Source organism: Neolamprologus brichardi, chromosome 3, assembly GCF_056152115.1.
Source record: "Neolamprologus brichardi isolate AB-2024 chromosome 3, ASM5615211v1, whole genome shotgun sequence".
Classification (NCBI taxonomy): domain Eukaryota; kingdom Metazoa; phylum Chordata; class Actinopteri; order Cichliformes; family Cichlidae; genus Neolamprologus; species Neolamprologus brichardi.
In genome coordinates this window covers 49,943,090-49,967,006 of record NC_142106.1, presented here as the reverse complement: position 1 = coordinate 49,967,006, position 23,917 = coordinate 49,943,090, and the positions used below count along the sequence as shown (strand labels likewise).

Genomic DNA, 23,917 nt, shown 5'->3' with positions numbered 1-23,917 from the left:
TACAACATTGTATAAAAATTACAATCATCAACTCAAATACTTGGTTCTAATTGAACAGAAATTTCTATGAACTTGTAATAACTGTGTAGGACATGAATCAGTCTGTGTCAGATCCTGAATTTGAAATTTCCACTGAAGTCACAGGTAAGAGGCAAGTGGAACCAAGATCGAGGCCATTTGCTTTTTGAAGTTTGCAAAGACTGCTAAATTGTGGCAGTGGTAGTTCACTCTTTGCAACATAGTACGCTGATCTAAACAGATGTCTCAGGTTTATTTTTAGTATTTTATTTGCAATTGGTGTTGGTTCTGGGAAAGATATTGCAGACTGAGCAATAATGCATTTCTCATGGGTTCTAATGGGGGCCTTTCTTAAAATTACTGGTCCCAGTAACAAAGGCGCTTGTCGACTCAGAAATCGAGGGAAAACCAACAACACACCAGGCAGAACATTATGTTATTTACACGGGTGCACAGAAGTGGTCCGCATGTGCGCATTCGCTGTCAAAATGAAAGACGCGCACCAGATAAGAAGTTGCAACGCGCGTTTGCGTCCATATAAAAGGCTGTTTTTGTCCGCTAGAGTGGGATTTTCACGGCACATTCTGCACCACATCTCTGTGCGTTCATCATTTGTTTGAAGCCAGCTCACCTCCTGCAACCACTTTTCCGAGAATACGCGCTTCTTTTGTGGTTCGGACTCCTTCTGACATTTCTTTGGAGGTGGAGGAACACCAAAGTAATTGCTTAAAGGAGCTTCTTCGACATCTTTATGAGTTCTAAACAAATGTCTGTCCTCCTCCAGAAAATCTTATGTACGCAAACACGCATTGCAACTTCTTAACTTGTGCGCTCTTTTTATTTTGACAGCGAATGCGCACCTGCGGACCACTTATGTGCAGCCCTGGTTATTTAGCTTGTCATATTGCAGCCACAGAAATTCTTTTGTCCATGAAACCATAAAGCTGCACTTTCTTTTTGCCTTATAGTCTGATTTGTCATAACTTTTCCATTTTGTGGTAAGCTTTTCTTTGGCTGTCACTTCTTCACCCTGACCTGTCTTATTTGTCTCAGCAGAACTAAAATATATATCCTGCTGCTTTTACACACGCACTCACGTAACGCTCAGCGATTCTCTGCGCGATCAAACTCTCACACGTTTAAGCTTGCTGCAGGAGATTTCACTTGTCATGTTTGCATAGTAAGCTAACGATTGATAAGACGATGTCAGAGGAATTGGTGCGCAAATTATCATCACTCACCAATCAGTACTGTCGCTCTCTATACACAGTTCGCGCGATTGCAAAGTGAAAGCAAAAAACAAGCGCAAATTCTGGCTCACCGATGCCAATGACATAATTACCCAGATACATTTCCGAAAGAATACAAAATCATTGACATATCTTTTTCCTTCCTATTGCCGGGCTCACACTGTGCGATTTTTGGCCCATTTTGAGCCGATTTTTGAGTCGTGCGACCGTTTTGGCGATCGGCCCGATTTTGGCCTTCATCGTGCGTCGTGCATCGTGTAGTATACGTGGGGTAACGAGAAGCGATTAACACCTCACGACCAGCTCCCGATCATCAATCGCTTGGTCGTGAGGGTGTCGCCGCAGTTTCTCACACTGCGCACGCGCAAACACAAATGTCAGCGAAAAAGACGGCGCAGCACGGCAGTGCAGCGTGTGATCTGGACACAAGCGATGGAGGCACTTGTAGAACTTTGGAAAGCTCATCCGAGCCTTTTCGATGTGGCCTCACAAAATTATCACGACCACAACAACCGTGAAAATAGTTGGATAGACATTGCTGCTCAATCACAGCTGCCTGATCAATGTTTTTCATTAGCAATTTAGCAAAGTTGATGGCGGTGGTGTGCGTGTCTGTGTGAGTGAAAGACAGAGAGGGAGAGCGAGCGACAGAATTTCTGTTATAACCTTCATTTTATGGACGCACAGTGTGAGCACTCGGGTCGCATCAGAGCATCGGGCTGTATAGTGTGAGACCTGCATCGTGACCTACGAACTTTTAACCCCTGCGAGTCAATCGTGCAGTTTGAGCAGGAGCTGAATCGCGCGACTGACAAAATCGCACAGTGTAAGCCCAGCATAAGATAGCCCGACGGGCAGGGCAGAGATAGATTTTGGTAGCCCGACTGGAGAAATCGCTAGCCCCGGGACGTCGGGCTAGTGATTTTGCGAGCCCTGGAAAGGTTCTCAGAGCATGTGCTGACGAACTGACCGGAGTCTTCACTAAAATCTTCAACCTTTCCTTGTCATTAAACACCATCCCACCCTGCCTCCAAACCTCAATCATCATCCCCATCGCTAAGAAGACGGCTGTGGACAGCCCAAATGACTACAGGCCTGTTGCACTTACGCCTGTAGTGATGAAGTGCTTTGAGAGACTGGTCTGTCAGCACATCAGGGCCGGTCTGCCTTCCACTCTGGACCCCCACCAATTTGCCTACAGGACAAATCGATCCACCGAGGACGCCATCACCACAGCGCTCCACACTGCGCTGAGTCACCTGGAGCACCGAGGAAACTATGTGAGAATGCTCTTCCTGGACTTCAGCTCCGCATTCAATCACATCATCCCGGAGATCCTGGTCGAGAAACTGTCTCACCTGGGACTCTCCACCTCCATCTGTCTCTGGATCAAGGACTTCCTGACAAATAGACCACAGTCTGTCAGACTCGGCCCCCACCTGTCCAGCACCATCACACTCAGTACTGGGTCTCCACAAGGATGTGTTCTGAGTCCCCTCTTGTTTACGCTCTACACATCCGACTGCTCCCCTACCCATCTCTCAAACAGCATCATAAAGTTCGCGGATGACACCACAGTGGTTGGACTCATCTCAAGGGGGGATGAGTCGGACTACAGAGATGAGGTTAACAGATTGACTGAGTGGTGTTTAGTTAACAACCTCCAACTGAACACCACGAAAACCAAAGAACTTATTTTGGACTTCAGGAAGGGCAGAGCAGACCCGGCCCCACTCTACATTCACGGGAACTGTGTGGAGAGGGTACACTCCATGAGGTTTCTGGGCGTGCAGATCTCTGATGATCTCTCCTGGACTGGAAATACCACGGCGGTGGTAAAAAAGGCCCAGCAGCGTCTCCATTTTTTGAGAGTGCTCAGGAGGAACAATCTGGAGGAGAGGCTGCTGGTGACATTCTATAGAGCCACCATAGAGAGCATCCTAACGTACAGCATAACAACATGGTATGCAGGGTGCTCAGTTGCAGACAGGAAAGGACTGCAGAGGGTCATCAACACAGCCCAGAAGATCACTGCCGGCTCTCTGCCCAGTCTGGAGGCCATTGCAAACTCCCGATACCTCAGCAGAGCTGGCAATATCATTAAGGACTACTCTCACCCCAGTAATCAACTGTTTGAACTATTACCGTCAGGCCGACGGTACAGGTCACATAAAACCAGGACAAACAGATTCAGGGATAGCTTCTTTCCCAGAGCTATCACCGTAGTAAATAAGCACAAAACAATTAAACCTGCTTAACTATACTTGCCATTGTCACTATATTATGCTGCTATCCTGTATATATTGTACTTATTATTGTCTGAGTACTACGGTTGTTTTATTGTACTTTTTATATTTTACATTTATATTTATTTTGCATTTTGCACCAAGGGAGTGGCACTCCAATTTCGTTGTACTTTGTACAATGACAATAAAGGCTATTCTATTCTATTCTATTCTATTCTAAACTGAAACCAGATTTTGAGTGTGTTAAGAACCACCTGATTATCAGTGTACAGAGAGGGTTTTATGGGTAAAGAGGAATAGAGCAAAGCCAGTAAAGAAGAGCCCTTACATGATGATAGCTCCAATTTACACCACGAGGAACCAGAAGATTTTAGCCAGTAGCAAAGTTTATGGATGTGAGCGGCCCAGTAGTAGGCTAAAAAATTAGGTAATGCAAGTCCTCCACTAAATCTGCATCGCTGCAGCAAAGTTTTAGAAACCCTAGGTGGCTTCCCTCCCCAAATGAAAGAACCAATAATCTTGTCCAGTGAAACAAAAAAATGTTTCGGCAAAAATAAGGGAATTGACTGAAATAAAAATAAAAATTTTGGTAAGATGTTCATTTTAACAACATTAATCTTACCGATTAAAGAAAGGGGGAGATTACCCCATCTTTGAATATCAGATGTGATCCTTGATATACGAGGAGACAAATTTGCTGATTTAAGGCCAGCTAGAGAGCGAGTCACGTTAATCCCTAAGTACTTAAACCCAGATGGACTGAGACAAAGGGGTAGATCAGACTGTTGAAGTTGACGTGCTGCCGTATTAACAGGAAAACACTCACTTTTCCCCAAATTTAATTTATAACCTGAGAACAAACTGAAGTTCTCCAGAATACTTAAAACAGCAGGGATGGAGCATGCAGGGTCAGTCACATATAATAACAAGTCATCCGCATACAATGATACTTTATGTGTAATTCCATTACGGATGATTCCCCTGAATACAGAAGAAGATCTCAATGTAATAGACAGAGGCTCGATGGCAATGGCAAAGAGTAAGGGAGACAAAGGGCAACCTTGACGACAACCACGACCCAGCGCAAAATAATCAGAGTAAACATCATTAGTATGAACACTGGCTTTAGGGGACGAATAAAGAAGCCGAATCCAGGAAATAAATTTATCGCCAAAACCAAATTTCTCTAGTACTGCAAACAAGTACTCCCACTCCACCCTATCGAAAGCCTTTTCAACATCTAAAGAAATCACAAGTTCAGGAAGTTCAGATAGACGCTTTGAGTAAATAACATTAAAGAGTGTACGGGTGTTAAAAAACAATTGCCGTCCCTTTATAAAGCCATTCTGCTCTTCAGATATAATTCGAGGAAGCACATCCTCAAGGCGAGATGCAATTACTTTAGCCAATACCTTTGCATCGGCATTAAGCAGAGATAATGGCCTGTAGGAACCACAGGAGGTTGGGTCCTTGTCATTTTTGAGAAGGAGCGCTGTGGTTGCTTGTGTGAAAGTAGGTGGTAATGAACCCGTTTCCAAGGATTCGTTAAACACAGACAAAAGCAATGGAGCCAATTTACCAATAAATGTTTTATAAAATTCAATTGGAAACCCATCTGGGCCCGGGGCTTTATTAGACTGCATAACTGTAATAGCTTTTAATACTTCTTCAACAGATAATGGGGAGTCCAATTGCCCCGCATCATTAGCACCAATAACAGGGTTTGAAAGATTATGAAGAAATGCATTCATTTTAGCTTTATCTGTGGGAAATTCGGACTTGTACAACAAAGAGTAAAATGTTTTAAAGGTAGAATTAATTTCCAAGGGATCTGTAGTGATATTGTCATAAGAGTTTTTAATAGTGGGTATCACACGCAAGGAGGCCTGACGTCGTAACTGATGTGCCAACAAGCGACTAGCCTTGTCACCATATTCGTAATATGAGCCACGACTGCGTAGTAATAAGTGCTCAGCCTCTTTGGTTGACATAAGATCAAATTCTGCTTGCAAATCAAGGCGCTGCTTCAGTAATTCTGGAGAAGGGTTCAGTGTACAACTTTGATCAAGGTTACTAATTGCAGCTATAAGTTCTTTAAGCCTGGCATTAATCTTTTTATTAGCACAGACAGAGTAAGAAATAATTTGACCTCTCAGGTAGCATTTAAGAGTCTCCCATAGCAGAGAATATGAAACAGAATCATCCTGATTGAAGGACAAGAACTCCTCAATAGAGCTTGAAATAAATTCACAAAATTCTTTATCTGCCAGAAGGAGAGAGTTAAATATCCAAAGTGGAGGACTACGTTTATGGGTAGAAAGCTGAACATCCAATAGCAGAGGAGAGTGATCAGATATTACAATACCAGAATAGTCGGAAGAATTAACGCATGAATTAAGAGTTCTGTCGATAAAAAAATAATCAATCCTGGAATAAGACTGGTGGACCTGAGAGAAAAACGAAAATTTTTTGATTGAAGGGTTGCGAAATCTCCATGGATCAACAACATCATTCTGTTTCATAAAATCTGAGAATGTTTTAGACATAGATGATGTAGTCAAATTACGAGGACTAGATCGATCCAAAATTGGATCAAAAACACAATTCAGATCACCACCAAGGATAAGCAAATGTGTATTCAGAAAGGGGATATTACTCAGCAATCTATTAGCGAATTTAGCATCATCAAAATTCGGGGCATATACATTTACCAACAAAACCTTTTTCTGCATTAGGGTACCAGCAACAATGATGTATCTACCATTCCTATCAGCGATAACACTGGTCGAAGAGAATTGAACTTTCTTATTAATGAGAATGGCCACTCCTCTAGCTTTCGAATTAAAATTTGAGTGAAAGACCTGACCTACCCAAGGGCAATATAACCTATAATGATCCTTAATGCGAAGATGAGTCTCCTGTAAAAATGCTATGTCAGAATTTAGACGTTTCAAGTGAGTAAAAACCTTAGATCTCTTAACAGGGTTACCCATACCTCTGATATTCCAACTAGTGAATCTAAGAGGCATGCCTGACCCAGCAATGCTGGGTCAGGAATGCCAATATAGACATATTGCCATTAACCATTCATAAAAAGAAAGTGCCAGTGGCCATGAAGTGCCGAAATGGGACAGCCCCCCCCCAACCCTGAACACACAAATACACCCCAAGTCTCCACAGAACAGAACAAAGGAGACAGCAGTGTACCCCCAAAGTAGCAAAAATGATTCACCAAAGTGACTGGACTAATTGGAGTCTAAATAAAAATAAAAGTGAGAGAGGGAAAAACAACCTCTCGCCAACTTCTCTACAGTATAACAGTGTGCGCGTAACAGTAAACATGTTTTTTTTAAAAAGGGAAAAAAAAAAGAGGAAACCAACCAACCAACCAAAAAAGATCTCACAGTACAAAATATGACGTCCTCAGAAGGAGAACTTTCCAACAAATCACCGAAAGTGCATAAAAGTAAAAAAAATAAATACATAATTAAATAGATAAACAATTAAAACAAAAACAACCAAATAAATAAAAATTTAACAGAAACAAAAAACAACCCAGTCCTATGCAAATCAATGCAGCAAGCTTGGAGAAGATTGTGCCGGACTGGTCCGAAATTCAAGAGTATATTATATGATTCAGTTTCTATAAATAACAATGAAAATAAAAGGAACCAGCACACCAACAGTACAATAACTAGCACAACGGCCTAAGAAAACAATGCACAGGTGGTGAGCGTGAACCCTTAGCAGCATTACAGCATCAAACTGAGGGGCTATTGAGGCTCACCCAGAGATCAAAGTTTTGACATAATCACTGGCCTCCTCTGTTGAAACAAAGTCCTTCTCGACACCCTTATATGTGATGCGGAGTCGCGCTGGATGAAGCAGGCCATACCGAACACCTTCAATGCCACGGAGTTGCTGCCTGACCGTGTTGAATGCAACACGAGCCCGTGCCACCCTGGCGGTGTAGTCGGGGAAGACTGAGATTGTCCGATCTCCGACCTTAATCTGTCGGCGTTCTCTAGCACGTCGTAAAATGTCAACACAGTCAGTGTGGTAATGAAACCTGCATACAATGGCTCGTGGACGGTCGCCAGGCTTAGGTGCGGGCTGGAGGGTCCTGTGCGAACGATCCAAAAGCAGCTCCTTCCCCAGATCAAATGCTTCTTTTAGCAAGGAAGCTATGGCAGCAGTGGTGCACGTGTCAGGGCCCTCCGGTACTCCCACTATCCTAACATTGTTGCGCTGCGACCTGGACTCCAAATCTTCAAACTTACTTTCCAGCTTGGCTACATGAGCTGTGAGGCCCTTGATAGTGTTTTTCATCTCAGCTATATCATCAGAGCAGACAGTGAGTGCGTGCTCCATCTCCTTCACCGTACCTTTTAGCTCAGACATGGTAGCGTCATTAGCAGCTTTAACGATCGCCAGCTGCGTCTTCACCACCTGCAGGTCGAACTTAATGGTAGACAAAGCAACACCCAGAGTATCCTGAAGTTCCTTTTTAAAGATGTCGGCGAAATCTTTCCTCAGCAAAGCCAGCAACTCGACCTTGAGAGCCTCAATATCAGGATTAGCTTGACATGTGGGGGGCTTTGCAGGAGACGACGGCTCACTCGAGGGTGTGGTCGCGGTTTGCAAACTAGGCCTCAGCTGTGTTTGAATAGTACTGCGGGTTTTAACATTTTTTGCTGGCATTTTACGCTGGCCCGAGTAAAATTTCTCAACAAAAAAATCCACAAACCAAAACAGGACTGGAAATATGGCCTAAAAGCGCAAATAAATAACAATTTAATCGAAGTCGGCGGGAGCTCCCAGACTCGCATCCTACTCCATCAAAGCTCAACCGGAAGTCCTCTGAATTCTCTCTGACTTTGACGTTTACTTCCTGCACAGCTCTATCTCTCTCAGTGTACTTCAAGAACAGTTTACCTTCAAAAATCTGTTTTCTGCATTATTCACTGTTTATTACACACCAGTCTGCTGTTGTGTTCACTGCTGTCGGCCTCCGAAAACAAAGCCTCATTTCTGCTGTTCAATACTGAAGAAATTTAAACCTTTTAAAATGATGACAGATTACAAACTCTCAGCTGTGTCTGTAATCAAACCTCTGTAACTTTGCTTCACTTCAGCAGCATCAGGTCATGTTCACATGTTGATTCATGGTTTTCTTCAGTTTTTGATCGACTGCAGAATATTTTGAAGGTTATCTGCCATAAAAAGCCAGAAGAGGAAAATCTGCTTCATGTGTTTCTGTTTGATCCTCAGTGACTTTGACACAAAGGCCTCTGCTGTGATGATCACACCTCTGATCAAGTCTCACAGTGTCAGCTTTGTTTTTATACATATGGATATGTGCTGATAAATGATCAGAATTATAATATTTCCCACTGTCTGCTGTGTGCCGTGACCTTTGACCTGCTAAAGACAGTCAGCTGTGGATTATTCATTGTTGTGTCTGATACTTAGAACTGTGAGGAAGAACACTACACAGTTAATCAGGGTCCCCTCTCTCTGAATCAGGAAAGGTGGGCAGGCCGCATGTGGGCCGTGGGCCATACGTTGAGTATCACTGTTTGATGTGTGAACATTTCTCTGCTGTAGTCAATGGACTAAACCAGAGAAGAAGAAAACAGACTTTACCATGAAGATCCTCAGTGTGGATCAGTATAATATCAGCCTGATGTCTGCAGTTTAGTGTCAGCACAACTTTCACATCATATTCATCTCAGCACAACTAAAACATGCTGACTGACCTCAGAGTTTCAAGTCCACATCCTGGACTCTCCAGAAAACCACACAGATGCTTCACTCCTGAATCCTGAACGGTGTTGTTGTAGCTCAGGTCCAGCTCTCTCAGATGGGAGGGGTTGGACTTCAGTGCTGCTGCCAGATAATCACAGCTGATCTCTGACAAACCACAGCACTCCAATCTTTATAAAGAATGAAAGATGTAAGTTTATTAGACAAAGTGTGAGCTTGAAATCATTTAGTGTTTCATCATCTGTTCAGAGCTGAAGAAGGTTCAGAATGTAGAAGTTTAGAAAATGGAAACTCCAAACAGCTGAAGCCAACGGGAAGCAGCTTCAAACAAACACAACAAGAGAAAAAACTCTGAATGTTTCACATTAAAGTCGTACATTTATCATAAAAACAGGAAAAAGACTTCGAAAAAGTCGTGTTTTTCCTTCCAGGAATCATATAGCTTCACTTTTAAAGGTGAAGTGTGAAAGAAATGGACATATTTGAAGTCCAACACCTTTTTCCAGTCACATTATTAAAGCAGACAAACTACAAGCTCATTTTCATTCCAACAAGTCATCTTCTGACCTGGACTAACAACACTGGTGTCTATGTGCAGCTGGCTGTGAGAGCAGTGCTGAGGGACCGTCTACAAAGTGACACACTGAAAGAACATCACACACTAATTTGCTTCCCGCACTTTCTGTCAGGGTTCCTGGGTCGGTGACCCAGTGTTTTCAGTTTCGTCACATTTAGGTTATGTTGCCACATCAATGTTTTCACTTCCTGTTTTTTCCCCGTGTCAGCTTGTGTCATTAGTCAGATTATGTTCAGCCCTGTACTCACCTGTTTCCAATCATTGTCATCATTCAACCTGTGTATTTAAGTTCCTCGGTTTCACCAGTTCTCGGTCGTGTCATTGATGTTAATGTCGTCTCTCGTACGTATGTTCAATTCAGTCAGTCAGCCATCCATCCAGTCTTTCAGCCAGCCAGCCAGCCAGCCAGCCAGTCAGTCCTTTGTTCCTTCCCTGTTCGTCCATGATTCATAATAAACCATCTTCAGTTCGTCACTATCCACGAGTCCTGCGTTTGGGTCACTTCCTCGCCTCCACACACGACACTCCTGACACTTTCACACAAACATCTACTGTCATTATTGTCACCAAACTCTGTGGATCCTTTATTGCAAATTCAAATGGGATCAAATGGTCAGACAAAAGAGGGTTATGAGGAAATATGATGAAATGTTGTGTATTAGCAACAAGTTATTGAATCATTTTCCTCAGAAACCAAACAAAATGATTGACAAACATGTTTTTAAAAACTCAGTGTTGGACTTGGATCAGCAGGATAAGCTGATGTTTAAAGGCATTTGAGTGTTGCTGTATGAGAGTCCAGTTATTACTCAATATTTATGGATGATGTTCTTTCAGTGTTGCACTTTGTAGACGCTCCCTGAGCCTCACAGCCAGCTACACATGGACCAGCTGACATTACCCAGCATTAGAGGCGGGTGTAAAAAAATGAATTTTCCTATTTAAATGGTTTTAATTTGAATAAAGCAATGTTGATTCATTCAATCTTGAATTAATTTTTAATATAAATGTATTTTGCCAGAATCTCAGGTTAAAGCTCCCAAAAGTATTTCAACAACAACCAAACAGATAAAACAGTAAATGAGAGCAGCTAAACACACAAAAATAGAAACACAGAGCGTGGATCGTTCACTCGACGGCACGTACACGGACACGCTGTCGGGGCTGAAAGTGGACAGCTCACAGATCCTGAAGCTGCAGGTTTCATCTGTCTCCAACCAAAACTGACTGAACCAGCAGCAAAAGAAGATCCAAACTACGCTTTACGTTTGATGAACATCATCATGAATTCTCTCTGACTTTGACGTTTACTTCCTGCACAGCTCTCTCTCTCTCAGTGTACTTCAAGAACAGTTTACCTTCAAAAATCTGTTTTCTGCATTATTCACTGCTTATTACGCACCAGTCTGCTGTTGTGTTCACTGCTGTCGGCCTCCGAAAACAAAGCCTCATTTCTGCTGTTCAATACTGAAGAAATTTAAACCTTTTAAAATGATGACAGATTACAAACTCTCAGCTGTGTCTGTAATCAAACCTCTGTAACTTTGCTTCACTTCAGCAGCATCAGGTCATGTTCACATGTTGATTCATGGTTTTCTTCAGTTTTTGATCGACTGCAGAATATTTTGAAGGTTATCTGGTATAAAAAGCCAGAAGAGGAAAATCTGCTTCATGTGTTTCTGTTTGATCCTCAGTGACTTTGACACAAAGGCCTCTGCTGTGATGATCACACCTCTGATCAAGTCTCACAGTGTCAGCTTTGTTTTTATACATATGGATATGTGCTGATAAATGATCAGAATTATAATATTTCCCACTGTCTGCTGTGTGCCGTGACCTTTGACCTGCTAAAGACAGTCAGCTGTGGATTATTCATTGTTGTGTGTGATACTTAGAACTGTGAGGAAGAACACTACACAGTTAATCAGGGTCCCCTCTCTCTGAATCAGGAAAGGTGGGCAGGCCGCGTGTGGGCCGTGGGCCATACGTTGAGTATCACTGTTTGATGTGTGAACATTTCTCTGCTGTAGTCAATGGACTAAACCAGAGAAGAAGAAAACAGACTTTACCATGAAGATCCTCAGTGTGGATCAGTATAATATCAGCCTGATGTCTGCAGTTTAGTATCAGCACAACTTTCACATCATATTCATCTCAGCACAACTAAAACATGCTGACTGACCCCAGAGTTTCAAGTCCACATCCTGGACTCTCCAGAAAACCACACAGATGCTTCACTCTTGAATCCTGCAGGTTGTAGTTGTAGCTCAGCTCCAGCTCTCTCAGATGGGAGGGGTTGGACTTCAGTGCTGCTGCCAGATAATCACAGCTGATCTCTGACAAACCACAGTCCTTCAATCTGTATAAAGAATGAAAGATGTAAGTTTATTAGACAAAGTGTGAGCTTGAAATCATTTAGTGTTTCATCATCTTTTCAGAGCTGAAGAAGTTTCAGAATGTAGAAGTTTAGAAAATGGAAACTCCAAACAGCTGAAGCCAACGGGAAGCAGCTTCAAACAAACACAACAAGAGAAAAAACTCTGAACGTTTCACATTAAAGTCGTACATTTATCATAAAAACAGGAAAAAGACCACAAGGCTTCACTTTTCTCAGGTGGCAGAGCAGGTCAGCCACTAATCAGAAGGTCTGTGGTTCGATCCCAGGCTGCCTCCTGGCTACATGCCAAATATCCTTGGGCAAGATACTAACCCCATATTTGCCTACTGGTGGTGGTCAGAGGGCCCGGTGGCGCCTGTGTCCGGCAGCCTCGCCTCTGTCAGTGCGCCCCAGGGCAGCTGTGGCTACAATGTAGCTTGCCATCACCAGTGTGTGAATGCGTGTGTGAGTGGGTGAATGACTGAATGTAGTGTAAAGCGCTTTGGGGTCCTTAAGGACTAGAAAAGCGCTATACAAATGCAGGCCATTTACCATTTACCATTACTTTTAAAGGTGAAGTGTGAAAGAAATGGACATATTTGAAGTCCAACACCTTTTTCCAGTCACATTATTAAAGCAGACAAACTACAAGCTCATTTTCATTCCAACAAGTCATCTTCTGACCTGGACTAACAACACTGGTCTCTATGTGCAGCTGGCTGTGAGACCAGTGCTCAGGGACCGTCTACAAAGTGCAACACTGAAAGAACATCACACACTAATTTGCTTCCAACACTTTCACACAAACATCTACTGTCATTATTGTCACCAAACTCTGTGGATCCTTTATTGCAAATTCAAATGGGATTCAAATGTTCAAACAAAAGAGGGTTATGAGGAAATATGATGAAATGTTGTGTATTAGCAACAAGTTATTGAATCATTTTCCTCAGAAACCAAACAAAATGATTGACAGACACGTTTTTACAAACTCAGTGTTGGACTTGGATCAGCAGGATAAGCTGATGTTTAAAAGCATTTGAGTGTCACTGTATGAGAGTCCAGTTAATACTCAATATTTATGGATGATGTTCTTTCAGTGTTGCACTTTGTAGACGCTCCCTGAGCCTCACAGCGAGCTGCACATGGATCAGCTGACATTACCCAGCATTAGAGGCTGGTGTAAAAAAATGGATTTTCCTATTTAAATGGTTTTAATTTGAATAAAGCGATGTTGATTCATTCAATCCTGAATCGATTTTTAATATAAATGTATTTTGCCAGAATCTCAGGTTAAAGCTCCCAAAAGTATTTCAACAACAACCAAACAGATTGTTGGAGCTATTTGTTCTTATTTTTTGTTATTTTGAAATTAGTTAAAGTTTGTTGTTAGTTTACTTATATTTTGGGGTTTATTTACAAGTTTATTTGTCGGTTAACATTTTGTTTCAATGTTTGTTTGATGTTACTTTGTTAAATTAGTCAGTAAGAGCTGTAGGGCCATTTTGTTTCTATAAATAAAGAGACTGGTATAGGACCAGCATGCACTGGGATGGGCCTATGGTTTTTTACCAGAGCAGGAGAAGCAGCAGAAAGTAACAAAAAAATGGATCTTGTTATTGCCAAACTGGATAAATAAACCATAAAAACGCAACTTTCAAATTTGGGCAGTGGACTTCTTTTGCCTGCGTACAAAATAGTATCTCAGTGCAGCAATGGCTTGTGGATCTTTAATTGTTGGATGTTTGGTTAGTCAAACAAAAGGAATTGCCACTACATAAAGTAAAAAGCCCGCCCGTGGACAAAGGAATAATCCTTCATTAATGGATATGTTGGATATATGGATTTCAAAGATTTCAAACTGGTGAGTGATAATATTGTTTAAGCCGTAAAGGAAAACGGTGAAGCTATTGGAGTTTAAAGACATTATTTCACTACAAGGATTGATGAACTGTGTTTTGATGTACTAAATTTGTGCATAATTGGATCACTAATTGAAACATGCCAACCCCCTCTGTGGAAATGTTTGTTCGCTGCAATCAGCAGGTAAATGGATGTCATGTTTGTGCTCTATGCTATGGATTCTCAGTGTGCTGTGCATCTTTATAATGTTTGAAATAATCCAAGAGGACAATAAAAATGTCGGATATTAAGAGTAAACAAGAGGATGACACTCAGATGCAAGCAGAGAAAAGAAGCATCAAATTTACACCAAAAGGTTTGGATTTGTATATAAAGACATGCCAAGAAAAGCGGAGTTCAATGTGTAAGCAAGCATCTAAGTATATTTCCGCTTTAATGACTTCACATGAGAACGTTAAGGAAGTGTCTTCTGAATTTGGGAACTTTATTAAATGCTATCAAGATGCAAACGCTTTGCAAGAATCCTTTTTAAGTTTGCCACTGCCAGAAGATGAAGTGAAAAGGCAAAGCGCACATTTTTAGTCTTAGGTGACAGCATTCTCTGTTTTTATGGACAAAGTAAAGGTTTGGTTGCAGGAAACCGGCGAGCCGTATATTGAACAAAGCAATACTGTTCTTAATGATCAAGCTGTTGAAAGTTTGGATGAAATAAATCCTGAAGACAGTGTCTCTAATATCTCAAGTGTAAAGCCACCTTCAAAAACCTTGTCACAGCAAAGTCGAATTTCATCAACATCTTCCGCACGCATTAAAGCTGCGGCTGACAAAGCAGCGCTCATGGAGCGACTCGCTGCATTAAAGAAAAAACATTCTACTGAAGCGCAAGAGGAAAAACTGAGAAAAGAAAAGGAGAAATTATCCTTGGAAACAGAGCTGGCAGCAACCAATGCAAAGCTTCGTGTCTTAAAAATAAACTCAGTTTGTAGCTCTGAGCGTTCTGATGGAATGAACTCTTATTTTGAAAGAGGGCACGTACAAGAAGCGCCTAGTTTAAATCCTTGTGCTGATGCATTTGTTCCGGCAGAAAGAGATTACTCTGGTACAAATTCTGCATCTGAATCACAAGTAATCATACCTAGACAAAGTCAAAACCAACATCAGGTGGATGATTCAGCTCAAGTGACGCAGCAAACACAGCCTCAGTCTCCTACTTTGACTGAGAATAGCACGAAGGAGATTGTCAATATTATGCAAAAACTAAATGACATCACTACTTTGCTTGTAAAACAAAATTTATCTTCTGTCCTCCCAGCCAGAAACATCCCTATGTTTGATGGAGACCCTTTACAGTACAGATCATTTATGAATGCCTTTGAAAATGGAGTGGAAGCTAAAACTGATAACTGGAGCGACTGTTTGCATTTTTTAGAGCAGTTCACTAGGGGGCAGCCTAAAGTCTTGGTGCATAGTTGTCAGCATTTACCTCCTGAGCAGGGCTATTCCACAGCCAAATATCTTCTTGAAGAACATTTTGGGAACGAAAATAAAATTGCCTCTGCATATATGGAGAGGATTGTGAGTTGGGCACCTATTAAAAGTGAGGATGTGAAAGGTCTACAGTCATTCTCTCTTTTTCTTCAAGGATGTTTGAATCTAACACAGCAAGTTGTTTATATGAAGGAGTTGGATTTGCCCCCAAATATGAGAATGATTGTTATGAAACTTCCATACAAATTGAGGGAAAAATGGAGAGTTGTTGCCTATGAACTACAGGAACAAAATGGTCACAGAGCAGTGTTCACTGATCTGGTTGCCTTCATAATAAAACAGGTGAAAGTAGCATCAGATCCAGTGTTTGGCAACATCCAAGACTCACAATCTGGAAGCAGCTTTAAAGTTTCAAGTTCCACCAAGCAAAGAAATAAGGGAAGTAGTTTTGCCACTAATGTCAGTACAGTTTCAGGAGTCAAAGCTCAATCAACTGGAAGCAGAACAAATTCCACTGTTCTGCATAGTTGTTTGTTTTGTTCACACAGCAATCATTTACTAGAGAATTGTAAGCAGTTTAAAGCTAAAATGCATCGGGATAAGTTGACTTTTATCAAGGAAAAGGGAATTTGTTTTGGTTGTTTAAAAGTTGGTCACACAAGCAAAGACTGTAGGAGTCGTTTGGATTGCAACGTGTGTCACCAAAAGCACCCAGGGGTTCTTCATATAGAGCGAAAAGATCCAGGTGCACCCTCAAAACAAGCTCAACAGATGAAAAGCTCTAATGTCAACTTTTCAACGGCAACCATTCAGACATGTGGGCATATTGGGACCGGTCATGAAGTTGATGCAGTTTTTCCTATAGTTCCATTTCAAGTTAAGAGCCAAAAGAGCAATAAAATCGTGCAAACCTATGCGTTTTTTGATCCTGGAAGTTCTGGTACATTCTGTACAGAAACCCTGGCAAAAAGACTGAATCTAAAAGGTAAAAAGACCAATATCCTTTTGAGAACAATGAGTCAAGATAGGATTGTTAGTGCACAAGTTCTGTCTGGTTTTGAAGCAAACGATTTCATGCCGTTGCCAGATGTTTTGACTCAAAAGACCATGCCAGTTTCTACAGTCAATATTCCCCAGCAAGGCGACATCAATCAGTGGCCTCATCTTAAACCTGTTAAACTTCACAACATTGATGCAGAGGTGGAGCTACTGATAGGCACTGATGCTTCCAATGTTTTAGAGCCATGGAAGGTGATAAACAGTGTGGAGGGTGGACCTTATGCTGTAAAAACAAAAGTTGGCTGGGTCATAAATGGTCCCTTGTGCACTGGAAGTAACAGTGGAAATAAAAACAACCGCACTGCTGTAACAGCCAATAGGATTTCTGTTGAGCGTCTTGAAGAAATGTTGATTAAACAGTACAATCTTGATTTTAATGAAAGATCCTCAGAGGAGCAGACTGAAATGTCCAGAGAGGATATGTGTTTCATGGATATTGTTAGTAGTTCAATAAAACCTATTGAAAATCATTATCACATTGATTTGCCTTTCAGGAGAGAAGGTCCCAGCTTGCCAAATAACCTCTGTGTCGCAGAGCAGCGTCTCCAGAGTCTCAGACAGAGATTTGAAAAGGATGCTCATTATAAGGATGAATACACTGAATGTGTAAACAACATGCTTGAACAAGGATATGCCGAGCTTGTGTCTGCAGATGAGTTGAACAAAGATGATGGAAAGGTGTGGTACATCCCTCATCACTCATCACGGAGTGTATCATCCCACAAAGGGCAAGTTAAGAGTTGTATTTGACTGTGGAACAGCTTACAAAGGAGCATCATTGAACAGCCAGCTTCTACAGGGACCTGATCTCACAAGCTCGCTGGTTGGAGTTCTGATCAGATTTAGACAAGAGCCTGTTGCATTAATGGCAGACATTGATTCCATGTTTCACCAAGTTCACGTCTCAGAAAAACACGTCAACTTTCTCCGTTTCCTGTGGTGGCAACAAGGCGACACTACAAGGTCTGCACAGGAATACCGGATGAAGGTGCATTTGTTTCTTCGCCAAGCTGTGCAAATTATGCTCTACAGAGAACTGCAGATGATAATGCACAACAGTTTCCAGCTGAAGTGGTTGATACAGTCAAAAGAAACTTTTATGTGGATGATGGTTTGAAATCTGTTGCTTCAGAAGAGGAGGCAGTGCACATGGTGAAGAGGCTGACAGATATCTGCGCTAAAGGAGGTTTTAAGCTTTCAAAATGGATCAGCAACAGTCGCACAGTGCTCAGTGCTCAATCCCAGAGGAAAGAAGAGCAAAGGAAATTAAGGCTCTGGATTTGGATGCAGATCAACTTCCAGTTGAGAGAGCACTGGGTTTACAGTGGTGCATAGAAACAGACAAGTTCTGGTTCAGAACCTCCTTGCAGGACCGTCCAACAACCAGAAGGGGCATTTTGTCTGTGGTCTGCTTACTGTATGATCCTTTGGGAATCTTGTCTCCCTTCAGTATGCCAGCTAAACTGTTGTTACAAGAGCTTTGCCGACAAAATTTGAAGTGGGATGAAGTTACTCCCCACTCACTTTCCCAGCGGTGGCGTGATTGGCTGGAGGATCTCCAGCTGATTTCAAAGTTCAAAGTGGAACGTTGCATTAAACCAAGTTGCTTTGGAAGACCAGATAAGGCACAACTTCATCATTTTTCTGATGCAAGTCAAGATGGTTATGGAACAGTGTCATATTTAAAGTTGGAAAAGAATAACATCAAACATGTTGCTTTTATCCTGGGGAAGGCTAGAGTTGCTCCTCTCAAGCAAACTACAATTCCCAGGCTGGAATTGACGACTGCAGTTCTTGCAGTTTGAGTGAATATGCTTCTGCAAAAAGAGCTGCAGGTAAGGTTGGAAAAATCAGTTTTTTGGACTGATAGTACAACAGTACTGAAATACATTTCCAATGAAACCAGAAGATTTAATACTTTTGTTGCAAACAGAATTGCTGTCATTCAAGAAGCAACAGATGTGAATCAGTGGAGATATGTTTCTTCCAAGGAGAATCCTGCAGATGATGCATCCAGAGGAATGAGTGCTGGGGATTTCCTCAAATGTAGAAGATGGATAAAAGGGCCAGAATTTCTCTATAAGTCAGAAAAGGAATGGCCTAAACTGGATGTGGAGTACAGTGTAATTTCTGCAGATGACCCAGAGGTCAAAAAGGACCTGACAATGAATGTCATTGTGAAGGAATTACAAAATCCTACCAACTATCTTATCCATTACTTCTCGTCTTGGGCAAAACTTAAAATCTCTGTAGCCTGGCTTTTAAAGCTGAAAGAGGCCTTGGTGTTGCTGGCGCAGAAGAGGACAGAGTTGCTTGCTGCAGGTTTGAATAAGAATGATCTGGAAAGTCAGAAAGAAGTGGAGATAAGAATGGGAAGATTTAGGACCACTTTGAAGAAAGGAAATCTGACTTCAGAAGATTTAGCAAAGGCAGAACAAGCTATTATTCAATATGCACAACAACGAAATGGCTTTAATCAGCAATGGCCTCAAAGGAGTCTCCAAGGGAAGTTGTCTTTACAAACTTGATCCAGTGTTGGATTCAGGAATCCTCAGAGTGGGTGGCCGATTGAATAAAACAGCCATGCCTATGGAAGTAAAGCATCCTGCAATTTTGACAAAAGATATGCACGTGTCAACACTGATTTTACGCCATATCCATCAAAGGTTGGGACATGCAGGAAGAGCACACATGCTGTCAAAACTAAGACAAAAATACTGGATATTAAATGCAAATTCTGCTGCCAGGAAAATCATCTCTTGTTGTATCGCTTGTATCACGTGTAGACGCAACAGAGGAAAGTTTGTTGAACAAAAGATGGCGGATCTGGCTGAAGAGAGAGTCCTGCCAGACACAGCTCCATTCACAAATGTTGGAGTGGACTATTTTGGACCTATAAGTGTTAAAAGAGGACGAAGTCTCCTTAAAAGGTATGGAGTTCTTTTTACTTGTTTCACCAGTCGTGCAGTACATCTGGAGATTGCATGTACACTTGATACAGACTCCTGTATAAATGCTGTGCGGAGGTTCATCTGTAGACGAGGCCCAGTTTCGACCATCAGATCTGATAATGCTACAAATTTTGTTGGGGCGAATCGAGAGTTGAAAGAAAGTTTGACTGAGCTGAACCATGCTAAAATTCAAAAGGCTTTTGTTCAGGATGGCATGAAATGGAACTTTAACATCCCAGCAGCTTCTCACCCAGGCGGTGTGTGGGAGCGCCTTATTCATTCAATAAAGAGTATTTTAGCCTCAGTTCTCAAAGAACAAGTTTTGGATGATGAAGGACTCCAAACAGTCTTCTGTGAGGTTGAAGCTATATTGAACGACAGACCCATTACCAGAGTTTCAGATGACTCAAATGATCTTGAAGCACTGACACCCAATCACTTGTTGTTGCTGAAAAATAAACCAGTTTTACCACCAGGACTGTTTGATCCAAGTGATCTGCATGTCAGAAAAAGGTGGAAACAGGTACAGTACATGGCAGAGTTGTTCTGGAAGAGATGGCTTTCTGAGTACCTACCTCTGATGCAAGAAAGACAAAAATGGATGAGGACTAAAAGATGTCTTATACCTGGAGATGTTGTTTTAATTGCAGACGCTACAGCTCCAAGAGGATCGTGGATGATGGCAAAAGTCTTAAGTGTAAACCAGGGTGCAAAAGGCTTGGTGCGTTCTGTGAGACTACAAACAAAGACCAGTGTTTTGGAAAGGCCAGTGACAAAACTTATTTTGCTACTGGAAGCCTCATCGTGAAGAAGATCATTAACAAAGATTAAGGACCTGCTTAAGGGAATAGTTCCTCCTTTTGGGACTTTAAAGTAATTGTGATTTATGCACAATTAGGGGCCGGAGTGTTGGAGCTATTTGTTCTTATTTTTTATTGTTTTGAAATTAGTTACAGTTTGTTGTTAGTTTACTTATATTTTGGGTTTTTTTTACAAGTTTATTTGTCGGTTAACATTTTGTTTCAATGTTTGTTTGATGTTACTTTGTTAAATTAGTCAGTAAGAGCTGTAGGGCCATTTTGTTTCTATAAATAAAGAGACTGGTATAGGACCAGCATGAACTGGGGTGGGCCTATGGTTTTTTACCAGAGCAGGAGAAGCAGCAGGGAGTAACAAAAAAATGGATTTTGTTATTGCTTGCCAAACTGGATAAATAAACCATAAAAATGAAACTTTCAAGTTGGACAGTGGACTTCTTTTCCCTGCGTATAAAATAGTATCTCAGTGCAGCAGTGGCTTGTGGACCTTTAATTGTGGGATGTTTGGTTTGTCAAACAAAAGGAATTGCCACTACACAGATAAAACAGAAAATGAGAGCGGCTAAACACACAAAGATGGAAACACAGAGCGTGGATTGTTCACTCGACGGCACGTACACGGACACGTCGTCGGGGCTGAAAGTGGACAGCTCACAGATCCTGAAGCTGCAGGTTTCATCTGTCTCCAACCAAAACTGACTGAACCAGCAGCAAAAGAAGATCCAAACTACGCTTTACGTTTGATGAACATCGTCATGAATTCTCTCTGACTTTGACGTTTACTTCCTGCACAGCTCTCTCTCTCTCAGTGTACTTCAAGAACAGTTTACCTTCAAAAATCTGTTTTCTGCATTATTCACTGCTTATTACACACCAGTCTGCTGTTGTGTTCACTGCTGTCGGCCTCAGAAAACAAAGCCTCATTTCTGCTGTTCAATACTGAAGAAGTTTAAACCTTTTAAAATGATGACAGATTACAAACTCTCAGCTGTGTCTGTAATCAAACCTCTGTAACTTTGCTTCACTTCAGCAGCATCAGGTCATGTTCACATGTTGATTCATGGTTTTCTTCAGTTTTTGATCGACTGCAGAATATTTTGAAGGTTATCTGCTATAAAAAGCCAGAACAGGAAAATCTGCTTCATGTGTTTCTGTTTGATCCTCAGTGACTTTGACACAAAGGCCTCTGCTGTGATGATCACACCTGTGATCAAGTCTCACAGTGTCAGCTTTGTTTTTATACATATGGATATGTGCTGATAAATGATCAGAATTATAATATTTCCCACTGTCTGCTGTGTGCCGTGACCTTTGACCTGCTAAAGACAGTCAGCTGTGGATTATTCATTGTTGTGTGTGATACTTAGAACTGTGAGGAAGAACACTACACAGTTAATCAGGGTCCCCTCTCTCTGAATCAGGAAAGGTGGGAAGGCCGCGTGTGGGCCGCGGGCCATACGTTGAGTATCACTGTTTGAAATATGAACATTATTCTGCTGCAGTCAATGGACTAAACCAGAGAAGAAGAAAACAGACTTTACCATGAAGATCCTCAGTGTGGATCATGTATAATATCAGCCTGATGTCTGCAGTTTAGTGTCAGCACAACTTTCACATCATATTCATCTCAGCACAACTAAAACATGCTGACTGACCTCAGAGTTTCAAGTCCACATCCTGGAATCTCCAAGAAACCACACAGATGCTTCACTCCTGAATCCTGCATCTTGTTGTAGCTCAGGTCCAGCTCTCTCAGATGGGAGGGGTTGGACTTCAGCGCTGCTGCCAGATAATCACAGCTGATCTTTGACAAACCACAGTCCCTCAATCTGTATAAAGAATGAAAGATGTAAGTTTATTAGACAAAGTGTGAGCTCGAAAACATTCAGTGTTTCATCATCTGTTCAGAGCTGAAGAAGGTTCAGAATGTAGAAGTTTAGAAAATGGAAACTCCAAACAGCTGAAGCCAACAGGAAGCAGCTTCAAACAAACACAAAAAGAGAAAAAAACTCTGAATGTTTCACATTAACAGGACTCGCAAAATCGCTAGCCCGACGTCCCGGGGCTAGCGATTTTTCCAGTCGGGCTACCAAAATCTATCTCTGCCCTGCCCGTCGGGCTATTGTAGGAAGGAAAAATATATGTCAATGCTTTTGCATTCTTTCGGAAATGTAGCTGGGTAATTATGTCATTGGCATCGGTGAGCCACTGTCAATATGTGACATATTGAAATCGCGTTTGAATTTGCGCTTGTTTTTTGCTTTCACTTTGCAATCGCGCGAACTGTGTATAGAGAGCGACAGCACTGATTGGTGAGTGATGATAATTTGCGCACCAATTCCTCTGACATCGTCTTATCAATCGTTAGCTTACTATGCAAACATGACAAGTGAAATCTCCCGCAGCAAGCTTAAACATGTGAGAGGTTGATCGCGCAGAGAATCGCTGAGCGTTATGTGAGTGCGTGTGTAAAAGCAGCAGGATATATATTTTAGTTCTGCTGAGCCAAACAAGACAGGTCAGCGTGAAGAAGTGACAGCCAAAGAAACGCTTACCACAAAACGGAAAAGTTATGACAAATCAGACTATAAGGCAAAAAGAAAGTGCAGCTTTATGGTTTCATGGACAAAAGAATTTCTGTGGCTGCAATATGACGAGCTAAATAACCAGGGCTGCACATAAGTGGTCCGCAGGTGCGCATTTGCTGTCAAAATAAAAAACGCGCACAAGATAAGAAGTTGCAACGCGTGTTTGCGTACATAAGATTTTCTGGAGGAGGACAGACATTTGTTTAGAACTCTTAAAGATGTCGAAGAAGCTCCTTTAAGCAATTACTTAAGTGTTCCTCCACCTCCAAAGAAATGTCAGAAGGAGTCCGAACCACAAAAGAAGCACGTATTCTCGGAAAAGTGGTTGCAGGAGGTGAGCTGGCTTCAAACAAATGATGAACGCACAGAGATGTGGTGCAGAATGTGCCGTGAAAATCCCACTCTAGCGGACAAAAACACTGCCTTTTATATGGACGCAAACGCGCGTTGCAACTTCTTATCTGGTGCGCGTCTTTTATTTTGACAACGAATGCGCACATGCGGACCACTTATGTGCACCAGTGTAAATAACATAATGTTCTGCCGGCTGTGTTGTTGGTTTTCCCTCGATTTCTGAGTCGAAACGCGCCTTTGTTACTGGGACCAGTAATTTTAAGAAAGGCCCCCATTAGAACCCATGAGAAATGCAAGAAATGCATTACTGCTCAGTCCGCAATATCTTTCCCAGAACAAACACCAATTGCAAATAACATACTAAAAATAAACCTGAAAATCTGTTTAGAACAGCATACTATGTTGCAAAGAGTGAACTACCACTGGCACAATTTAGCAGTCTTTGCAAACTTCAAAAAGCAAATGGCCTAGATCTTGGTTCCACTTGCCTCTTACCCGTGACTTCAGTGGAAATTTCAGATTGAGGATCTGACACAGACTGATTCATGTTCTACACAGTTCT

At 41.8% G+C, this 23,917-nt stretch overlaps 2 protein-coding genes across 2 annotated transcripts in view; both read right to left on the bottom strand.

The window, feature by feature from the left end:
• Positions 1-23,917, bottom strand: part of LOC148105733 (protein NLRC3-like) — a 108,812-nt gene that overhangs the window by 53,396 nt on the left and 31,499 nt on the right. The window contains exons 6-8 of the mRNA XM_087837804.1: positions 22,069-22,242; positions 12,040-12,216; positions 9,274-9,450 (exon numbers count right to left, since the gene is read on the bottom strand). Coding sequence (XP_087693930.1) covers positions 9,274-9,450; positions 12,040-12,216; positions 22,069-22,242 — 528 coding nt within the window. The remainder of the gene's footprint in view (positions 1-9,273; positions 9,451-12,039; positions 12,217-22,068; positions 22,243-23,917) is intronic.
• The window catches only part of LOC148105734 (protein NLRC3-like), a 167,328-nt gene that overhangs the window by 140,621 nt on the left and 2,790 nt on the right, over positions 1-23,917 (bottom strand). The gene's annotated exons all lie outside the window — the stretch shown is intronic.